Here is a 20,398-nt window from a genome sequence, read left to right on the forward strand (position 1 = left end):
TAATATTGGGTACACACCAGAATGACCAAGATCGTGCGATGATTGTGAAATGATTTTCCTTGAATTTTTTAGGGACCTCCCGGGCAGTCCCCAGCTCACGATTTGTAAGAACTGTGTATCTCAATCCAATCCAATCGCGATGGTCGTTAGACAGTTGGTTTCGGTGCATCATGTGTTTGCAAAGTACATCATGTGACCGTCTTGCAGATTGCCCTTTGAAATTTAAATAATGGGCAGGACGGGGTCACTTGATGGTTTTACATTCAAAAACACACATGATGTGCATTCGATCGACACCCAATCGGAGTCGGATTGAGGGATCTTTAGTGCAGCAGGTAAAATCTCCAAACTGAACCTACGACTGGCAGGGGTGCACATTGGAACAGAATCATATTGAAAATAGGTAGAATTCTGCTCTTTTTACATACAACTAGGGATGCCAATACCGGGGCATTTTTTCAATCCCGGAATTTGGGATTGAAAAATGCCCAATCCCGGGATTCCCAGGATCCCGGGATTCCCGGGATCCTGGGATTGGCTTCCCTAATAAAAAAAACCCAACCTCGGCCACCCCGCATATTTACTTACAGATGCGTGGAGCGGTTGGTCGAAACGGGGAGATGGAGCCAGGGTGGGAGGGACAACCTGGGTTGATGCAGCCCGGGCTGGTCACTTGGTGGGCAGGTGAGCGGGCGAGCAGGCTGGTCCGCGGTCTTCTGCCTGGTCCGCTCAGCAGCAGGGCGGTCTGGTCTTTTGGTGCCCGGTAGCCTGTGCGGCCTGCGCAGCGTGACCTCTGACGTCGTCACGCTGCACAGAGCCGCGCTGCCCGGGACGGGAGAAGCCGGGTAGCTGCTGAGCACCAGCACAGACGCTGCCCAGCATTAGACTGCGCATGCGCAGTCTAATCCCGAAATCCCGGGATTGGAAACTCCAATCCCGGGATTGAAATCCTGGCGTTTTTGGTTGCCAAATCCCGCGATCCCGATCCCAGTATTGGCCACCCTACATACAACCGATCGTAAGACACGTCGAAATTGGGGGAATTGAGCCCAAATCGTTCCGGTGTGTACCCAGCATTACGCCATATATACGATCTGAAACAGACTCATGAAAAACGCAAACTCATGAGAAAAAGGAATACATGATGTACAGTATAAAAACACAACATGCAGGTACAAGTTTTATCCCAAACAGACAGGTTTATGCATCCAGAGCGCTTGGGTCCTCAGTGCTCATTCTTATCATTAGAAAGGCTTATCGTGAATAATAACTAAATCTATCTATCATTTATCTATCTATCTATCTATCTATCTATCTATCTATCTATCTATCTATCTATCTATCCAATCTATCTATATGCACACACACTCGCACAGAGCAGCTTTTGCACTGTTTTTAGCTGAAACATTGACCCCAAGAAGAACCAGCATGATCTGAGCTGCTGGGGTCTGGGATAACTGAACTACATTTCCCGTGAGGCTGAGCGCGGCGCAGGCGCGGTGACGTCAGTCTGATCGTTCTTGCCCACCCCAGCTGCCAGGGCTCCCTTGCTCCTGCTGCTGCAGCCAGAGGGGATGGAGCAGCCCAACCACGGATACTGACCGAGGCTCCCCGGGACCTATATCTCGGGACATGGATCTGGACAACAGCGGGACCGGGCTCCTTCCTGCCACCGGTGAGACAGGGCAGTGTGCGCTGGGGAGAGCATGGGACTGTGCTGATTGGATGGGGCAGGCTATGAGTGGCATAGGGGATATTTGGGAAGGGAGTGCAGGGATGATGCTGTGCATAGGTTGCATGAGGATGTACAATATTAGGTGTGTGACTGCAGGATGCTATGGACCCCACAGTGTGGCAAGCTGCTGCCCTTGTGTCATTCAAAAAATATATCAAATAAAAATGGTATTTAATTGTACTTTTATTAGTAGAATAATTGGGCACTATAAAGTTGTTCTGAATAATAGAAAAAGATGGGTGTAATGTGCCTATCACCGCTATGTACAGATGTATCTGAGTTCAGCAGGTTAGAGTCCTGTTGGAGAAAGACGGCTTTATAAATAAAATTATTATTTATATTATTATTATTATTTTATTATAATATTAATATTATTATTATTTCTGGAAGTTGATGTTCAAGGAAGAGGCTTAAACATTAAAAGGGGCGTAAAACACGACTATAACCTGGGGCGTGCGCAAGGAAAAAAGGTCATATCATTTTTTTGTTGTGAAATTGCATAGAAGACTCCACGGTAGTAATGTATGTTAACCAACTCTGTTGGCGGCGTGGCTAAAATTGGTTGGCCACTAGTCACTGGCAATACCAATGACGTGCGTTCCAGCGAGAGAGCGCAGCTGAGATCAGAGAATATTACATTTGGATGTTTTATCGGTGCTGTTCCGTTCTGCCTATGTGTATGGCGCTCATTGCTATTGAATGTGGTGTTTTTTAAATCTTAATGGGAGCTATGAAATTTCACTGTCATATATTTCTGATGGCATGGCTCATTATGTACAGCTACTTTTAAATTAACCTATCACTTGTTGTTCCTGAACCTTGAGTCCCCCAAAATAAGCAATAATAGCAATGGTTACCTCTTGAAAATGTACAAAACTCAAATGGATCAAGGTTCTGTTCTGTTAATTCAGGAATGCTTTCTATGTATTAAGGGGAAAACATTTCTGCAAAAATTTGTTTCAAAAATATTTATTGTGGTACATGCAATGAGATATTTATTTTCATTTTGGTGTATTTTGTTACCGTAATCATACAAAACCACACATCGTAGTTGTGTAAATAATGAAACTTCCATATATTTTTATATTGGTTCCATTGTGTACAATAGAATTATTGGTACACTATACAGGTTAAGTGTCCCGTATCCAAAATGCTCAGGGCTAGAAGTATTTTGGATAACCGATTATTCTGTATTTCTGAATATTTTTATATTTGAATTAAGTCGTCTTGAGGTATCTTGCATTTTTGTTGTATAAACACATGAAATACACACAAATATATTTTATTTGTGCAAGAAACAAGGTTTTGAAACAAAGTTTGTGTACTATCCCTGGTACTGAATTTGAATGCCAAGCAATCATGTCCTTGCACATATTTAGTGCCAGTTAGGTATCATGTTCCCAGTAGTGCCATTTACAGAGGTAACCAGTAGGCTTTTAGCAAAAAAATAAAGACAAATAAAAAAAAAAAGTACATTTTGGAGACTATGGTTTTTCGGAATAATTTGCAGAATGGATATTTGTTTAAGGAATACTCAACCTGTGCCAACTACAAGAGTTTATTTTTTCTTTGCATTTGACACAACATTGAAATTGGACATCTGATGATTTGTTGTGTGATTGAATAGCTACCATTTTCTTTAGTCTTTTTGACTTTTGATTACTTATATGTTTCTTTTGTTAAAATGTGCCAGTTGAAAAGTTGCTTTCTCAGTTGAAAATATAAAATAATAAAAATATTTATCAAGTATTAATGATGAATGAAATACAGATTTCTTGCAAATATTTTGTAGAAACCTTCCCTTTTCCCTTCTAATTAATGTAAATGAATAGTAATTGCAATGTGCATATTTAAATATATAAAATAATTCCTCAGTTTTTATCACATTTATTTTACATCCGTATAGAATGAGTTGAGGAAAATGCACTTGCATATCTTTTAGCTTTTAATTACCAAAATAAATCTATTAAGTTAAGGTATTTGGCTGCTATATGGCCAATAAAGTTGATTCTGATTTAAGTGTTGTATTATTCTGTGATATTCTAATGATTATTTTATTGGTTTTCGTTTAATCGGTTCACCACTGTTTTTCATGTAAAATATAACTTTTATTTTTATTTTTTTTAATGATTTTGTCAATGAATTGGTAACAACTTCTGTAGGACATGGGATAAGTTTTGAAGCTCTCTGTGGCTTTTGCAGAGCTTTAGATAAATGATGGGAAATTCATTTATTCCTGGTGTGGCACAGGAAATGTTTCATGTACTAAAAGGACTGTCCTTGTATAATGAGGTCACTGCTTCTACTAACCTTAAAGTGACATCGGCTCTGCACTGCTGGCCCCTGGCAGCGCAGTTCCCCTATTCTCAGTATTTTCTCTGTTCATTTGAGATACTTTCCCCTGGTTGTTTGTAAAGGGGATGTTTTTATTGGTAATGTGTGCAAAGCTTTGTGGGTGTCGTAAAACGTGAACTTTTGAACTTGGAGAGATCCTGGAGCAATTAGCTAAAGCAATAGAATGGGAACTGCAGTTACAAGGGATAGTGCCCTCGTGAGAGATGCACCAGGAACGTACTGTATCGGATTGATGGAGGTTGGTCATTTTTATGCTGTTTTTGAATGAAAAAAGATCAATTTTAATAAACCAAGACCGCTTTATTGATACTTTTTCGTTAAGATACCTTATTACTGCATTGTTATTTTATATACGTGGGCAAAATATGCAACAACTGAAGACCTAATGGATCATCAACTAATGATGGTGTTTTCGGTCATTAGTGTATTCTAACTATATACATAATGTTGATTGATCGATTTAAATATTTATGTATCTCTAAATATTGCATGCTGTATGTTTATATTATGATTGTATTATGTGATGCACAGTGTGAACATTTTTGAAAAGTTGAATGCAATTTAAAAAATATGTAAAAATAAGGATTTTTTTTTTTTTTTTGACATATACCATTTTTGGTTAATTTCACTAATTTATTTATTATTGCAAATACTTTTTCCTTATTTTGTATGACCTGTCAGGCTTCAATTTTCACAAATGTAGTTTTAGCTTTAGCATAACCTGAGAGAATAACGTAAATGTTATCTTAGAAACAGGCTCACTTTATTTCCAAGAAGTAAACAAAGACCAAACGAGAGATTTAGATCAGTTGCTCCCAGAATCTTGTGTAATGACCTCTGTGACTCATTAATTCCTGACCAGAGTCATTTGAAGTCGTCCTGAAAATTGGATAAATTTAACCTTGAAATATGTTTCATTTATTTGTGTAATATAGTTTAATGCTGGATTTAAGGCTAGAAACAGTACTCGTGTGGATTGAAATATTAAAATTCCAAGTCAAGTTTATATACGTTAATATAGGAAGCTGTGTGCCCAATGAGAATTACTATATTCTAACAGAAGTATGTTTGTATCACGGCATAATTTATTTATTTATTGATCGATATTTTTTATAGTGCACACATATTACGCAAAGCTTTAAGAATGCGATCTGTGTGTGATTTCCCCCCCACCCGATTATTGTTTTGCAGAGCATTTAATCTTATGCCCTAAACTTTTTCTTTTGTGTGCGCATGTGTTTGCATTGTAAACAAAAACTTTTTAGTAACAAATATATATATATTTATAAATTAGTTTTTGTGTTATATTTTTGTTTAGTGATTGTTTGTCTGTTGTTTATAAATTTTATAAACCCCCCCCTTTTTTTTTTTTTTTTTTTACTTTCTTAACCAAACCGCTTATTTCAGTTACTGTAAATATTTTATTCTTGGTTCCATTTTAAATGAATACAGTTGATTTCACTTTATTCTTGCCTACAATTAAGGATGCTGTGTACTTGTGCTAAATGAGTGCTCATTTTAATATTGTTATAGTTGCATTTTATTTCTAAGGCACCACAAGTGTTTTGCAGTGCTGTACATATGCCACATATTAGAAGAGTGGTTCCCAAACATTTTTTGAATTGCGTCACCCTAGATTATCAGAATTTTTTTATATGACACCCCTAGGCCAAAAGTTTTTTTTATGGACAGTTTAAAAAAAAAAAAAATGAACTAATTTATTTTCACATTTCATCCTTTTATTGTATTATGTGGTGAGGGACAATATTGGCAGCCAACATCTCCGGATTTTCCTATTAAATTGACCATAAATAATTTGAATTTGTCCTGGACCACCAATCCAAGGAACCCCTGCAAGGTTCCCGAGGCACCCCAGGGTTCCACGTTCACACAGTTTGGGAACCACTGCATTAGAACAATACAGGGTACACAGAACTTGACATTACAGTAACTGAAAAACTAAAACCAAGCACAGGTTTCAGTTGGTACCACAATTCTCTGTAGACAACATTGCTGAGATGTTGGGTAACACAGGAGTTGTCCCTGAGCTACTAGGGGTGGGCTGCCATTGAAAGAGAAGAACCATTCTGAAAAAACGATATCATTTATTATATTTACAAATTTGCTTTATAAACATCAATGTGACACAGTGGTTTGGACCTCCCGTCTTAAGCCTCAACTTCTAATACAATAATCATCCTGTTTTGTACTTCGTATTTGTTCAAGCACCTTTATACGTGATGTATCCCTACAGTAGCAATATATAACATCTGACATTTTGGTGGCGCTGTTGTTGGCAGTGGGGAGGAGATGATGTAAGAGGGTCAGATGTATCAAGCTTCACAGAGGGGGTTATTCTAGTCCATTCTTTCTGACAAAATCCTTCTTAGATGGACAAAACCATGTGCACTGCGGGTGGGGCAGATGTAACTTGTGCAGAGAGAATTAGATTTGGGTGGGGTTTTTCTTCAAAGTGAGATCTATATTGAAGTGTAAAATCATGCAGTCAGTATTTTCCCTGCACAGAAACAAAATAACTCACCCAAATCTAATTGTCTCTGCACATGTTACATCTGCCCCCCTGCAGTGCACATGGTTTTGTCCATCTAAGAAGGATTTTGTCAGAAAGAATGAACTAGAATAAACCCCAGAGTGATAAAAAAGCCAATCAGCTCCTACATGTCAACTGAAGATAGCTGATTGGCTGGCTGTTTATCACTCTCCATTTTATCGCTTTTTGAAGCTTGATACATCTGACCCTTAAGGTGCATACACACGGAACGATGCCAAAAGCTTTCTGACATCGTTCACGAGTGTATCAAATCATTCATTGTGTGTGTGTGTGTGTGTGTGTGTATGTGTGTGTATGTATATGTATGTATGTATATATATATGTATATATATATATATATATATATATATATACGGAACAATTTGATACACTTCACAACAGATTGGTCTATGATCTTCCTGCATGCATCATAGACCATTGTTAACAATCGGAGGTTATGCGCATTGCTAACAATGCAAGGAACGACTTGAACTTTTGGCCGTTCCCATCAATCGGGAATGCCCACATTGTGCTTCAAATTGTTCCGTGTGTATGCACTTTTAGTGAGAAAAGAGCTGCTTGAGAGAGCTTGCAATCTAAAGCACAATTTCGAGAGGTGTATGATTGTGTACGCATTGTGTGGTGTATCGGAACTATGCGTCGATCCTCATATCGTACATGCTGCTTGTCTGGTCTGTTGGTTTTGCTTGGGTTTCGTAAGCAGATCGTATGGGCTTCGATCGCTCTTACAATCTGAATACGATCAGGTCATATGTAGGTCGTTCTACTGTATGGCCAGCTTAAATGGAAGTGCCAGAAAGACCAGGGGACAGAGTATAGGGGCAGTGGGCCAAGGACATGGTGCAATGGGTTAGAATGAAACTTGTCCTTGACTAATGATGAAGCCTGTTCTATAATGTTTTCAAAATGCCAAATATTTGCCTTGTTGTAAATGTTGATAAACCCCAGATTGCACCTCTGTAGGAGAATAGAGAAATGATAAAGATAAAGTGGGATGAAAATGAAAGCTGGGCGGCAGCCCATACACAGAGACAGCTGTTGTTTAATTAATGCAAATTACTCTAGATCTTATTATAATTTTAAAATGACATTATAACCTGTAATACTTGCCTGAGTCAAATGATATGATTATAGAATGTTTTATATTATTTATTTATTATCAGTTTCTTATATAGCACACACATATTCCGCAGCGCTATACAGAGAATATTTGAACACTCACATCAGTCCCTGCCCCAGTGGAAGAAAGGAGATACCAGTAGGCGCCTTATGCACACAATTTATGACAATTTATTAAACATACAAAATATATTAAACTAATAAAGCATAAAATAATCCACAACAATACTATAAATATAAGAAGTTAAAAACATGTGCACTAGTAAATGCTGAATTGATGGATTTTATATTTACCAAGTCCCGGTAGGCTTTTAGCATATGCGCATATGTTGCCAGGTACTAATGTCCCAAATTGAAGAATAAAGAACCAGCGTTCTGCAGAAATATGTGACACCTGTGAGATTTCCCACAGGGTTTTTTGTAATCCAAGAAAAAGGGTTATTAGAGGCTTAAAAATAGCAACCAATGATGGAGTCGACACTTCTGTGTCGATGGAGACAGAATCCACAATTCTTGCAGACAATGCTTTACAGCGGGTCCCAGGTTGATGGAGAACGAGTGTACCAATGGACCCCACACCTGTCAGTGTCAGATGTTGCCAAAGCAGCCGCACCGGCCAGACAGCCAAGTGCGAACCGCTAGACTCTGTAACAGACGGAGGCTGCTTGGGACGGTAGTCTCGTGCGCTCTGCTGTGAGCGTGTCAGGCTGGTTGCCGCGAGGTGGTACAGTGGCTGTAGATTGTCTCCGATAACACGCCGCTGCTGCGCTCCTTGAGGAAATAGCGGGGACCAGGGTGGACTGGTTTTCGTGGAGCTCAGACGGCTGAGAGATTCTCCGGGTCCACTGGCTCAATGGCGGCAGCAGGGCTCCTTCTTCAAGACGCGTTTCGCCGCGCTACGGCAGCTTTTTCAATTGAGGATAGAAGGTTCAGCTCAGTGGGCTGGTCTTATACCTGGCTAGATGTTTTGCACAGGTGTATGTGGCCAATTAATAATGGTTTCACTGTGAGTAGTTTTATTGCGGTGTCTCACATTACAGATCATCTGGAGACATTGTTATAACCTTTTAGTATGGCTATTTTATACACAGGATCAGCATTTTGCATTAACACATGTATACAATTATCATCATTATGCGAATAAAAATAAGAATAAATATAAAATAAATATACAAATCAATAAAAAATAAAAATTAGGTAAACACGAATATAGGTATGTTTTAATTATTAAAAACATGCTTTCCACTTTTCAACAGATTCAAAAAGATTTAAAAATGTTACACTGACAGACTATTTCTATAGGGACACATCATATGCAGGAAAGATGGTTATTTTGTATCCAATTTTAATTATTTAGAATATTCATATTACTAAACCCTTTCTTTTATATGAGAAAGGAGAAGAAGAAGCACTAAACAGAGCTTAATTAAGAAACAGTGACAATAATATGTTGTATTGACCCAATTGGGCTAAACCCTAAATGGTTCATCTGTATAGATCAGATACATTTTTTCCGATAAATCGGACGGGACAAGGAGAAGAATAAAAATAATACAAAACTTTTTTTCCCTTAAAGAATTTCATTGAAATGAAGTAAAGGTAAAAAATTAAATTAAAATATATCTTAAAGGACATTTGAATAAAGGTAAGGAATAAATAATAATAAAATTAATAAAATATGATATATAAACTCGTCCAGTGTGTATGGGGCACATGGACCCCAAAGTGTGAAAACGATCATATTGCATCATGAATCTTAAAGTCACACCGGCATTGTAACAGGACAAATGTCGGTGTGTTATATATCAATTTATATGGAGTACACACATGAGAGAGAGACAGGGGAGAGAGTCCGAAAATCATTCCCAATTTTATTAAACATAGATTTATAGATATTCTTGGGTTTTTTTGAATTTTTTATGAATTTCTTTTTTTTTTTTTTTTTATATAAGGATATTATACTAGAGAGACAATAATTAAATTTAAATTTAAATAAATTCCAGATCTATAGTCTCATTCATACCGTGGGGTTTAAGAGTCTGTAGCTTCAGGATCCATGCCGCCTCTTGGCGACACAAGGTCCTGAAGCGATCTCCTCCACGGCTGGTATGAGCTATATGCTCCAAACCCACCACTTTGAGACCCACAGGGTCCCCACCATGGTGTTCTGCAAAGTGGCGGGGAACACTGTGGTTGGTGAGTTTCTTCACTATGTTCCTTCTATGTTCTAGGACTCTGGTCTTGAGAGGGCGAATGGTTCGTCCTACATAGTAGGTATTACATGGACATATTAATAAATAAATAACGTAATTTGTCGTACAATTAATGAAGGTCTCTATATTATAAGTTTTGTTATGATTTGACGCTGTAATTTTCTGAGTTTTATTCATTACGTGTTTGCAAGTCATACATTGAGTGTGATTGCATCTGAAAAAACCATTTATTTTAGGCCCCAGAATTGTACTCTGTGTGAAAAACTGGGTGCCAAGATGTTTTTTAAATTACGCGCACGTTTAAATATAATGGTTGGTTCTTTTTCTAAATTACCACTGAGTACTGGGTCCGTGCTGAGGAGTTTATAATTTTTCTTTATAATATTAGAGATTTTATTGGCCGCTACGTTATATTTGGAGATGAAACACAGTTTATTTCTATCTCCATTTTTAAATTTACTAGTTTTTTTATCTTTATTATTTAGACCTTGTTTGTTGCTATTAGCAATAATCTCATTCCTATTTAAGGTACCAGCGTACTCCAGAGCCTCAGCGAGAACAGGTTGGGGATACTCCCGCTCCTTGAATTCCTCTAAGAGGCTGTTCATTTGTTCAGAGAATTTAGTATCCGATGTGCAGTTACGTCTTATCCTGTGTATCTGACTTTTTGGGACGTTGTTGAGCCAGCTTTTTTTGTGATTGCTGGAGTAGGGGATAAAACTACAAACGTCAACTGGTTTCTTATAGCCAGAAACCGCTATAGCTCCCTCTACCACCTCCACCGTGACATCAAGAAAACTCATATGTGTGGGGTGGTGTGAGTGAGTGAAGGATAAACCATAAGTGTTGTTATTAAGGTGCATAACAAATTTATCAACTGATTCAGTGCTACCGTGCCAAATAAAGAACAGGTCGTCGATATAGCGACCATATAGGACCAGGTTCGCGTCCCAGTCCCCGCTCCAGATGTAATGATCTTCAAATTGCCCCATATAGATGTTTGCAAAACTGGGAGCGAACCTGGTCCCCATCGCTGTACCGAGGACCTGTTGATAGTGACAGTGATCAAATAAAAAGTGATTATGTGATTCTGGGGCCTAAAATAAATGTTTTTTTCAGATGCAATCACACTCAATGTATGACTTGCAAACACGTAATGAATAAAACTCAGAAAATTACAGCGTCAAATCATAACAAAACTTATAATATAGAGACCTTCATTAATTGTACGACAAATTACGTTATTTATTTATTAATATGTCCATGTAATACCTACTATGTAGGACGAACCATTCGCCCTCTCAAGACCAGAGTCCTAGAACATAGAAGGAACATAGTGAAGAAACTCACCAACCACAGTGTTCCCCGCCACTTTGCAGAACACCATGGTGGGGACCCTGTGGGTCTCAAAGTGGTGGGTTTGGAGCATATAGCTCATACCAGCCGTGGAGGAGATCGCTTCAGGACCTTGTGTCGCCAAGAGGCGGCATGGATCCTGAAGCTACAGACTCTTAAACCCCACGGTATGAATGAGACTATAGATCTGGAATTTATTTAAATTTAAATTTAAATTTAATTATTGTCTCTCTAGTATAATATCCTTATATATAAAAAAAAAAAAAAAAAAAATTCATAAAAAATTCAAAAAAACCCAAGAATATCTATAAATCTATGTTTAATAAAATTGGGAATGATTTTCGGACTCTCTCCCCTGTCTCTCTCTCATGTGTGTACTCCATATAAATTGATATATAACACACCGACATTTGTCCTGTTACAATGCCGGTGTGACTTTAAGATTCATGATGCAATATGATCGTTTTCACACTTTGGGGTCCATGTGCCCCATACACACTGGACGAGTTTATATATCATATTTTATTAATTTTATTATTATTTATTCCTTACCTTTATTCAAATGTCCTTTAAGATATATTTTAATTTAATTTTTTACCTTTACTTCATTTCAATGAAATTCTTTAAGGGAAAAAAAGTTTTGTATTATTTTTATTCTTCTCCTTGTCCCGTCCGATTTATCGGAAAAAATGTATCTGATCTATACAGATGAACCATTTAGGGTTTAGCCCAATTGGGTCAATACAACATATTATTGTCACTGTTTCTTAATTAAGCTCTGTTTAGTGCTTCTTCTTCTCCTTTCTCATATAAAAGAAAGGGTTTAGTAATATGAATATTCTAAATAATTAAAATTGGATACAAAATAACCATCTTTCCTGCATATGATGTGTCCCTATAGAAATAGTCTGTCAGTGTAACATTTTTAAATCTTTTTGAATCTGTTGAAAAGTGGAAAGCATGTTTTTAATAATTAAAACATACCTATATTCGTGTTTACCTAATTTTTATTTTTTATTGATTTGTATATTTATTTTATATTTATTCTTATTTTTATTCGCATAATGATGATAATTGTATACATGTGTTAATGCAAAATGCTGATCCTGTGTATAAAATAGCCATACTAAAAGGTTATAACAATGTCTCCAGATGATCTGTAATGTGAGACACCGCAATAAAACTACTCACAGTGAAACCATTATTAATTGGCCACATACACCTGTGCAAAACATCTAGCCAGGTATAAGACCAGCCCACTGAGCTGAACCTTCTATCCTCAATTGAAAAAGCTGCCGTAGCGCGGCGAAACGCGTCTTGAAGAAGGAGCCCTGCTGCCGCCATTGAGCCAGTGGACCCGGAGAATCTCTCAGCCGTCTGAGCTCCACGAAAACCAGTCCACCCTGGTCCCCGCTATTTCCTCAAGGAGCGCAGCAGCGGCGTGTTATCGGAGACAATCTACAGCCACTGTACCACCTCGCGGCAACCAGCCTGACACGCTCACAGCAGAGCGCACGAGACTACCGTCCCAAGCAGCCTCCGTCTGTTACAGAGTCTAGCGGTTCGCACTTGGCTGTCTGGCCGGTGCGGCTGCTTTGGCAACATCTGACACTGACAGGTGTGGGGTCTATTGGTACACTCGTTCTCCATCAACCTGGGACCCGCTGTAAAGCATTGTCTGCAAGAATTGTGGATTCTGTCTCCATCGACACAGAAGTGTCGACTCCATCATTGGTTGCTATTTTTAAGCCTCTAATAACCCTTTTTCTTGGATTACAAAAAACCCTGTGGGAAATCTCACAGGTGTCACATATTTCTGCAGAACGCTGGTTCTTTATTCTTCAATTTGGGACATTAGTACCTGGCAACATATGCGCATATGCTAAAAGCCTACCGGGACTTGGTAAATATAAAATCCATCAATTCAGCATTTACTAGTGCACATGTTTTTAACTTCTTATATTTATAGTATTGTTGTGGATTATTTTATGCTTTATTAGTTTAATATATTTTGTATGTTTAATAAATTGTCATAAATTGTGTGCATAAGGCGCCTACTGGTATCTCCTTTCTTCTACGTACCCTTTTTTGGGGGCGGCAACCCCCTCCCAGAGGGCAGCCACTTGCACACAGCACCCAAATACTGACCCATAGCGCTCAAAATATACTTTTTTGTTTGATCGCATTTTCCTGCCCCAGTGGAGCTTACAATCTTTATTCCCTATAACATGTACACGCACACACAGACATTCTAGGGTTAATTTTGTTGACAGCTAATTAGCCTACCTGTATATTTTTGGATTGTTGGAGGAAACCGGAGTACCCGGAGGAAACCCACGGAAGTATGGGGAGAATATACAAACTCTGCACAGTTAGGGCCATGGTGGGAATCAAACCTACTGTATGACCTCAGTGCTGTGAGGCAGTAATGCTAACCATTACACCGTCCGTACTGCCCCGTATATATAACACATGGTGGGGATAGAACCCATGACTTCAGCGCTGTGAGGCAGTAATACTAACCATTACACCATCCGTACTGCCCCTTATATATAACACATGGTGGGTATAGAACCCATGACCGTATATATAACACACGATGGGAATAGAACCCATGACCTCAGCGCTGTGAGGCAGTAATGCTAACCATTACACCGTCCATACTGCCCCGTATATATAACACATGATGGGGATAGAACCCATAACCTCAGCGCTGTGAGGCAGTAATGTAACCATTACACCATCTGTACTGCCCTGTATATATAACACATGGTGGGGATAGAACCCATGACCTCAGCGCTGTGAGGCAGTAATGTAACCACTACACCATCCGTACTGCCCTGTATATATAACACATGGTGGGGATAGAACCCATGACCTCAGCGCTGTGAGGCAGTAATGCTAACATGTAGTGTGGCAGTAATGCTAACCACTACACTGCCCCGTATATATAACACATGGTGGGGATAGAACCCATGACCTCAGTGCTGTGAGGCAGTAATGCTAACCACTACACTGTCCATACTGCCCCGTATATATAACACATGTCGGGAATAGAACCCATGACCTCAGTGCTGTGAGGCAGTAATGCTAACCATTACACCATCCGTACTGCCCCGTATATATAACACATGGTGGGGATAGAAGCCATGACCTCAGTGCTGTGAGGCAGTAATGCTAACCATTACACCATCCGTACTGCCCCGTATATATAACACATGGTGGGGATAGAACCCATGACATCAGCGCTGTGAGGCAGTAATACTAACCATTACACCGTCCGTACTGCCCCGTATATATAACACATGGTGGGAATAGATCCCATGACCTCAGTGCTGTGAGGCAGTAATGTAACCATTACACCATCCGTCCTGCCCCGTATATATAACACATGGTGGGAATGGAACCCATGACCTCAGCGCTGTGAGGCAGTAATGTATTACACCGTCCGTACTGCCCCGTATATAAAACACATGGTGGGGATAGAACCCATGACCTCAGTGCTGAGGCAGTAATGTAACCATTACACCATCCATACTGCCCTGTATATATAACACATGGTGGGAATAGAACCCATGACCTCAGCGCTGTGAGGCAGTAATGCTAACCATTACACCATCCGTCCTGCCCCGTATATATAACACATGGTGGGAATGGAACCCATGATCTCAGTGCTGAGGCAGTAATGTAACCATTACACCATCCATACTGCCCCGTATATATAACACATGGTGGGAATAGAACCCATGGCCTCAGAGCTGTGAGGCAGTAATGCTAACCATTACACCATCCGTACTGCCCCGTATATATAACACATGGTGGGAATAGAACCCATGACCTCAGCGATGTGAGGCAGTAATGTAACCATTACACCATCCGTACTGCCCTGTATATATAACACATGGTGGGGATAGAACCCATGACCTCAGTGCTGTGAGGCAGTAATGTAACCATCACACCGTCCGTACTGCCCCGTATATATAACACATGGTGGGAATAGAACCCATGACCTCAGCGATGTGAGGCAGTAATGTAACCATTACACCGTCCATACTGCCCTGTATATATAACACATGGTGGGAATAGAACCCATGACCTCAGTGCTGTGAGGCAGTAATGCTAACCATTACACCGTCCGTACTGCCCCGTATATATAACACATGGTGGGGATAGAACCCATGACCTCAGTGCTGTGAGGCAGTAATGTAACCATCACACCGTCCGTACTGCCCCGTATATATAACACATGGTGGGAATAGAACCCATGACCTCAGCGATGTGAGGCAGTAATGTAACCATTACACCGTCCATACTGCCCTGTATATATAACACATGGTGGGAATAGAACCCATGACCTCAGTGCTGTGAGGCGGTAATGTAACCATTACACCATCCGTACTGCCCCGTATATATAACACATGGTGGGAATGGAACCCATGATCTCAGTGCTGAGGCAGTAATGTAACCATTACACCATCCATACTGCCCTGTATATATAACACATGGTGGGAATAGAACCCATGACCTCAGCGCTGTGAGGCAGTAATGCTAACCATTACACCGTCCATACTGCCCCGTATATATAACACATGGTGGGGATAGAACCCATGACCTCAGTGCTGTGAGGCAGTTATGTAACCATTACACCATCCATACTGCCCTGTATATATAACACATGGTGGGAATAGAACCCATGACCTCAGTGCTGTGAGGCAGTAATGCTATAACCACTACACCATCCGTACTGCCCTAATGCATAAGCACCATCACATTTATGTTTAGAGGGTTGTTCCACTAACCTGTTGGTTTTGTGTTTTCAAGCCACTAATATTTAAAGAGGGCACTACAAATGGGAAGTGGTCATCTATTAGAATGAACTTAGGTCTACAGTCATTAGGTCGACCCCACTAGGTCGACTGGCAGGAAGGTCGACCTGACTTAAGGTCGACATGGGCCAAGGTCGACATGACTTAAGGTCGAATTTGCATAAAGGTCGACATGAAGGTCGACTGGTCATAAGGTCGACATGGGGTTTTTAACTGTTTTTTGAGCCGACATGTGCCGACAGGCGGTATTTCATGCCCTACCATCAACTAGGGCGTGGAGGAGGTTATTAAAGCTGTGGCGAGCGAAGCGAGCCACCGTGCCCGATGCATCGCGAGCGTCCGATTCTCATTGCCAACTGTGTCCAAGTCGACTGTGTCGACATTCGGATAAAAAAACAGTGAAAAACACATGTCGACCTTATGACTAGTCGACCTTCCTCATGTCGACCTTTATGCAAATTCGACCTTAAGTCTTGTCGACCTTGGCCCATGTCGACCTTATATCAGGTCGACCTTCCAGCCAGTCGACCTAATGGGGTCGACCTAATGACTGTAGACCTAAGTTCATTCTGACAGATGTACCGATTCCCTACAAATACACAGGGATGTACTGTTTCTTTGCACTATAGCGCCAGTGGCGGGAACACCCACCCATTTGTTGTTTGTTTTATCTGCTGATTGTTAGTGGTGTGGGGTCACCACTTTGGGAGTGCCACCTTCAGGCTGCTTCTTACACACTGTTCAGTTTTCTCTATTTTACCTTATTACTTTTTAACAGTGGGGTGTGACATTTGGAAGTGGTGTTGCAGTCTTCAGTGAACAGTGATCTAGGGGGAGATTCTCTAAGCTAAAAATGCGGTAAAAACCCCGTTATCTGGGTTTTTACCGCATTTTGGGATGCTGTAAGCATCCCCCGCCGGGTTACTGCGGTAGGGGGCATCGCCAGAAAAATCTGGCGATGCCCCATAGAAGCCAATGGGCTTCTACCACATCTCACCACCACCCCGCACGGACCACCGCCGCCCAGCATCGCCCCCTCACCTGTGTCCGGGCAGCACAGAGCTGTGCTGCCCGGACCTGTGACCTCCTCCAGGCACTGATCCTCTTCCGGGTGCAGAGAGGCGGAGAGCCCGGCGCAGCAGCAGCAGCGCCGGGTGTGTGAGTGAGGGGGAGCCGCCGGGACCTGCTTAACGCAAGAGCTGTCCTTTGCTATAATTATCGCATATGTTAGAACATATGAGATAATTATAAATGCGAAGGGGGGCGGAGATTCTTAGAGAATCTCCCCCCCAAGCACTAAAGCCCCATACACACGGTGAGATATTGGCTAATGGACAGTTTTGGCTAGATGCACAAGAGATTTAGACTAAGCGATTTTGTGTACGTAATGATAGTCTATAATCTAGTCAAAATTGCCTTGCCTGCACAGTCTATAGGGGTGTACACACGGAGAACTTTTAACAGGAGATTTTGACAAGATAGTCAAAATCTCCTAGAAGGTTAGCCAAAATCTCCAGTGCATCTCGCCAAAATCTCTCCCAAAATTGCTTAGTCAAAATTATCCATTAGTCAAAATCTCCCCGTGCGTACTCCCCTTATCTATGCTAGGCAATATTGACTTATATAAGCCGGAGATAAACTTGGAGATTTTGTCTAACCTTCTAGGATATTTTGACTATGTAGTCAAAATCTCACTGTGTGTAAACCCCCTAAGATTTGATCAAATAAAAAAAAATATATATGTTTTTATTAGTTGTAAGCTCGGGTAGGGATGGCCATCGTTGCCTTTGCCATTGATGGTTGCCATCGATGGCAAAAGTGCAACTGACCATCGATAGTGTATAAGTATGCAATGGATGACCATCGATGTTTTTACATATGGATCGTCATCCATTTGCTTTGAAAGATTGGCCTCTGGGCCAATCAAAATACAGGGGCGGGGCTTCACGTATGTCAAGGGCGGAGCTATGCTCCGTGTCCCGGCCCCTAGATGAAAAAGAAAAATGAAACTATTCAGTTAAGCCTGACATTGATGGTGGGAAACTATCTGGTTCTCCCCCATCGATGTCAAAACTATTCGACATCTGCCATAAACCATCAATGTTTTCTAATCATCGATGGTCGATGGCCATCCCTAAGCTCAGAATTCGCAGGCAGTTGGTGACTGTAAATGATATCACTGCTGAAAAAACTCAGTTGCATTTTAGTTGCTGTGTTTAGCTTCATTACATTTCACTTTCTTACGACTTTCTTTAATCCAACGCACTGTCTATGTCTGAGCTAATAAAACATAGCTGTATTATTGGTTAGCTGCCCACTATGCCGTCTTTCTGCTCTGCCGCAGGCTGCCACGTTACGGAGGTGTTCCTGTAACTACACTCGCTCAGGGGTTCTCCGTTATTATTCCACCCCCAGGATTCCCCTCCCAGCCCCTAGGAAGGGTAGGCTTAGTCCCAGAGCTGGCCAAAGACCCCTGCACCCCCCCCCCCCCCCTTGCAACTTTCCTTGAGACTGGATATCTGGGTAGGCCGATGGTGCGTTTTATGTCATCATAGATTGCCCCCCCCCCCCCCCCTCGCTTTACAAATACATTGGCATTGAATAGCGGGTAGCAGGACAATGATGTGTGTGACCCTTGTTTCACTAAATGGACTGCACCCTCCCATATGGGGCAGCCAAAAAAGTCAGTAAGTCTACATTATTTGAACTCCCTACAATTGACAATCTAAATATTTGTAATAAGTATAGAATAATCGCTGAATAAACATTATTGCTGCACCATTACAATATACACAGACACTATTGTTTGCCCCCGCTCCGGACCACCCCCATCTCTATCTGTTGCTCCAACTCCCACTTTGTTCAACTATGTCTCTGTCTGTCTCTCTCTCTCTCTCTCTCTCTCTCTCTCTCTCTCTCTCTCTCTCTCTCTCTCTCTCTCTCTCTCTCTCTCTCTCTCTCTCTCTCTCTCTCTCTCTCTCCCTCTCTCTCCCTCTCTCTCCCTCTCCCTCTCTCTCCCTCTCCCTCTCTCTCCCTCTCTCTCCCTCTCCCTCTCTCTCTCCATGTCTGTCTGTTGTTACCCTGTTTGTTCTATAACTGTCATCAATTGTAGAGTGCAACAGAGTCTGCTGTGCTACATAAGAAACTGTAAATAAATAGAGTTGGTGCCTTTCACCCATGTTAAACAGTTTGATGTGATTTTAAATGGAATTTTTTGGGGTTGCATTGATGACATCTCAAGAAATTGTTTATTAAATTAGTGTTCATTCTAGCACCCACTATCTTTGAAAACCCATGCAGTTCCTGTTCCCTGCCTGGGGTGTCACTGTCTGCTGTGTTGTTTCTAGCACAGGTCTGGTTTGCATATCAGTGCTGATATACAGACCACACTGTGCTTGAAGCACAACAGCAGACAGCGACACCCCAGGCAATGAAGAGGAACTGCATTGGTTTTCAAAGATAGCGGGTGCTAGAATGAACACTAGTAATAATAATAATTTAATTATTGACGACCTGCTGCTATGCCCTGTTATATACAGAGACAGCCAGCATCCTTGTAATGCCATATATCATGGCATCCCTCTGTAATCTGCTTGGCTATCTCTGCCTTTCTCCATGGTAGGTACTCTTAGTGCACTCTTCTTCCACTTCTGCTTTCCCTGCACATTCACTTCTCTCCTGGCCTAAGGTTGGTGACCTCACGAGGGAGAGATTTTAAAAAAGTTGATCAGCATCCTTCTATGAGACCCAGGTCGAATATCTGAGGCTTTCATACTGCACAATGACCCGGGTCTGACCTGTTTAACCCATTCTTGTAACCCTGGTTGAAATGTCGGTTTGCTCGCCCCGTGTTATCCTGTTTTACCTCTTCAAGTACGAATTGACTGCATGTATAAGATATGCACAGAGCTGAAATGGGATTTGGACACTGGTCCATCCTGGGAGCTACCCAGCATTTGCGAGGTGATGATCCCCTCAGTGACTCTGCAATAAGCCGGGTCAATGACGTCACACATGGGTAGGGCAGAGCGCCGGCAGGTCGTCGGGGGACATGGGAGGAGGCAGCGCTTGGAGATGACACTGCCTCCTCACTATAGTGTAAACGGGTCCCGGCTCGCTCCACCTGGGTTACCTGTTTGCACTGCCCAGCAACCTGGGTCTGATCGGGGCAAAACCCTTCTTTTAACCCTGGTTGGTATGTCATGCTGCTGGACCCAGGTTT

General features: G+C 41.2%; 1 protein-coding gene across 2 annotated transcripts in view; it reads left to right on the forward strand.

Moving 5' to 3' along the window:
- Positions 1–1,485: 1,485 nt before the first annotated feature.
- NR6A1 (nuclear receptor subfamily 6 group A member 1) overlaps positions 1,486–20,398 on the forward strand; it is a 226,687-nt gene continuing 207,774 nt past the window's right edge. For both annotated transcript variants that reach the window (XM_083160991.1, XM_083160992.1), the window contains exon 1: positions 1,486–1,675. In XM_083160991.1, coding sequence (XP_083017117.1) covers positions 1,633–1,675 — 43 coding nt within the window. In that variant the 5' untranslated portion in view covers positions 1,486–1,632. The remainder of the gene's footprint in view (positions 1,676–20,398) is intronic.

The sequence above is a fragment of the Crinia signifera genome, chromosome 9 (assembly GCF_055691185.1).
Source record: "Crinia signifera chromosome 9, ASM5569118v1, whole genome shotgun sequence".
In the NCBI taxonomy this organism is placed as follows: Eukaryota; Metazoa; Chordata; class Amphibia; order Anura; family Myobatrachidae; genus Crinia; species Crinia signifera.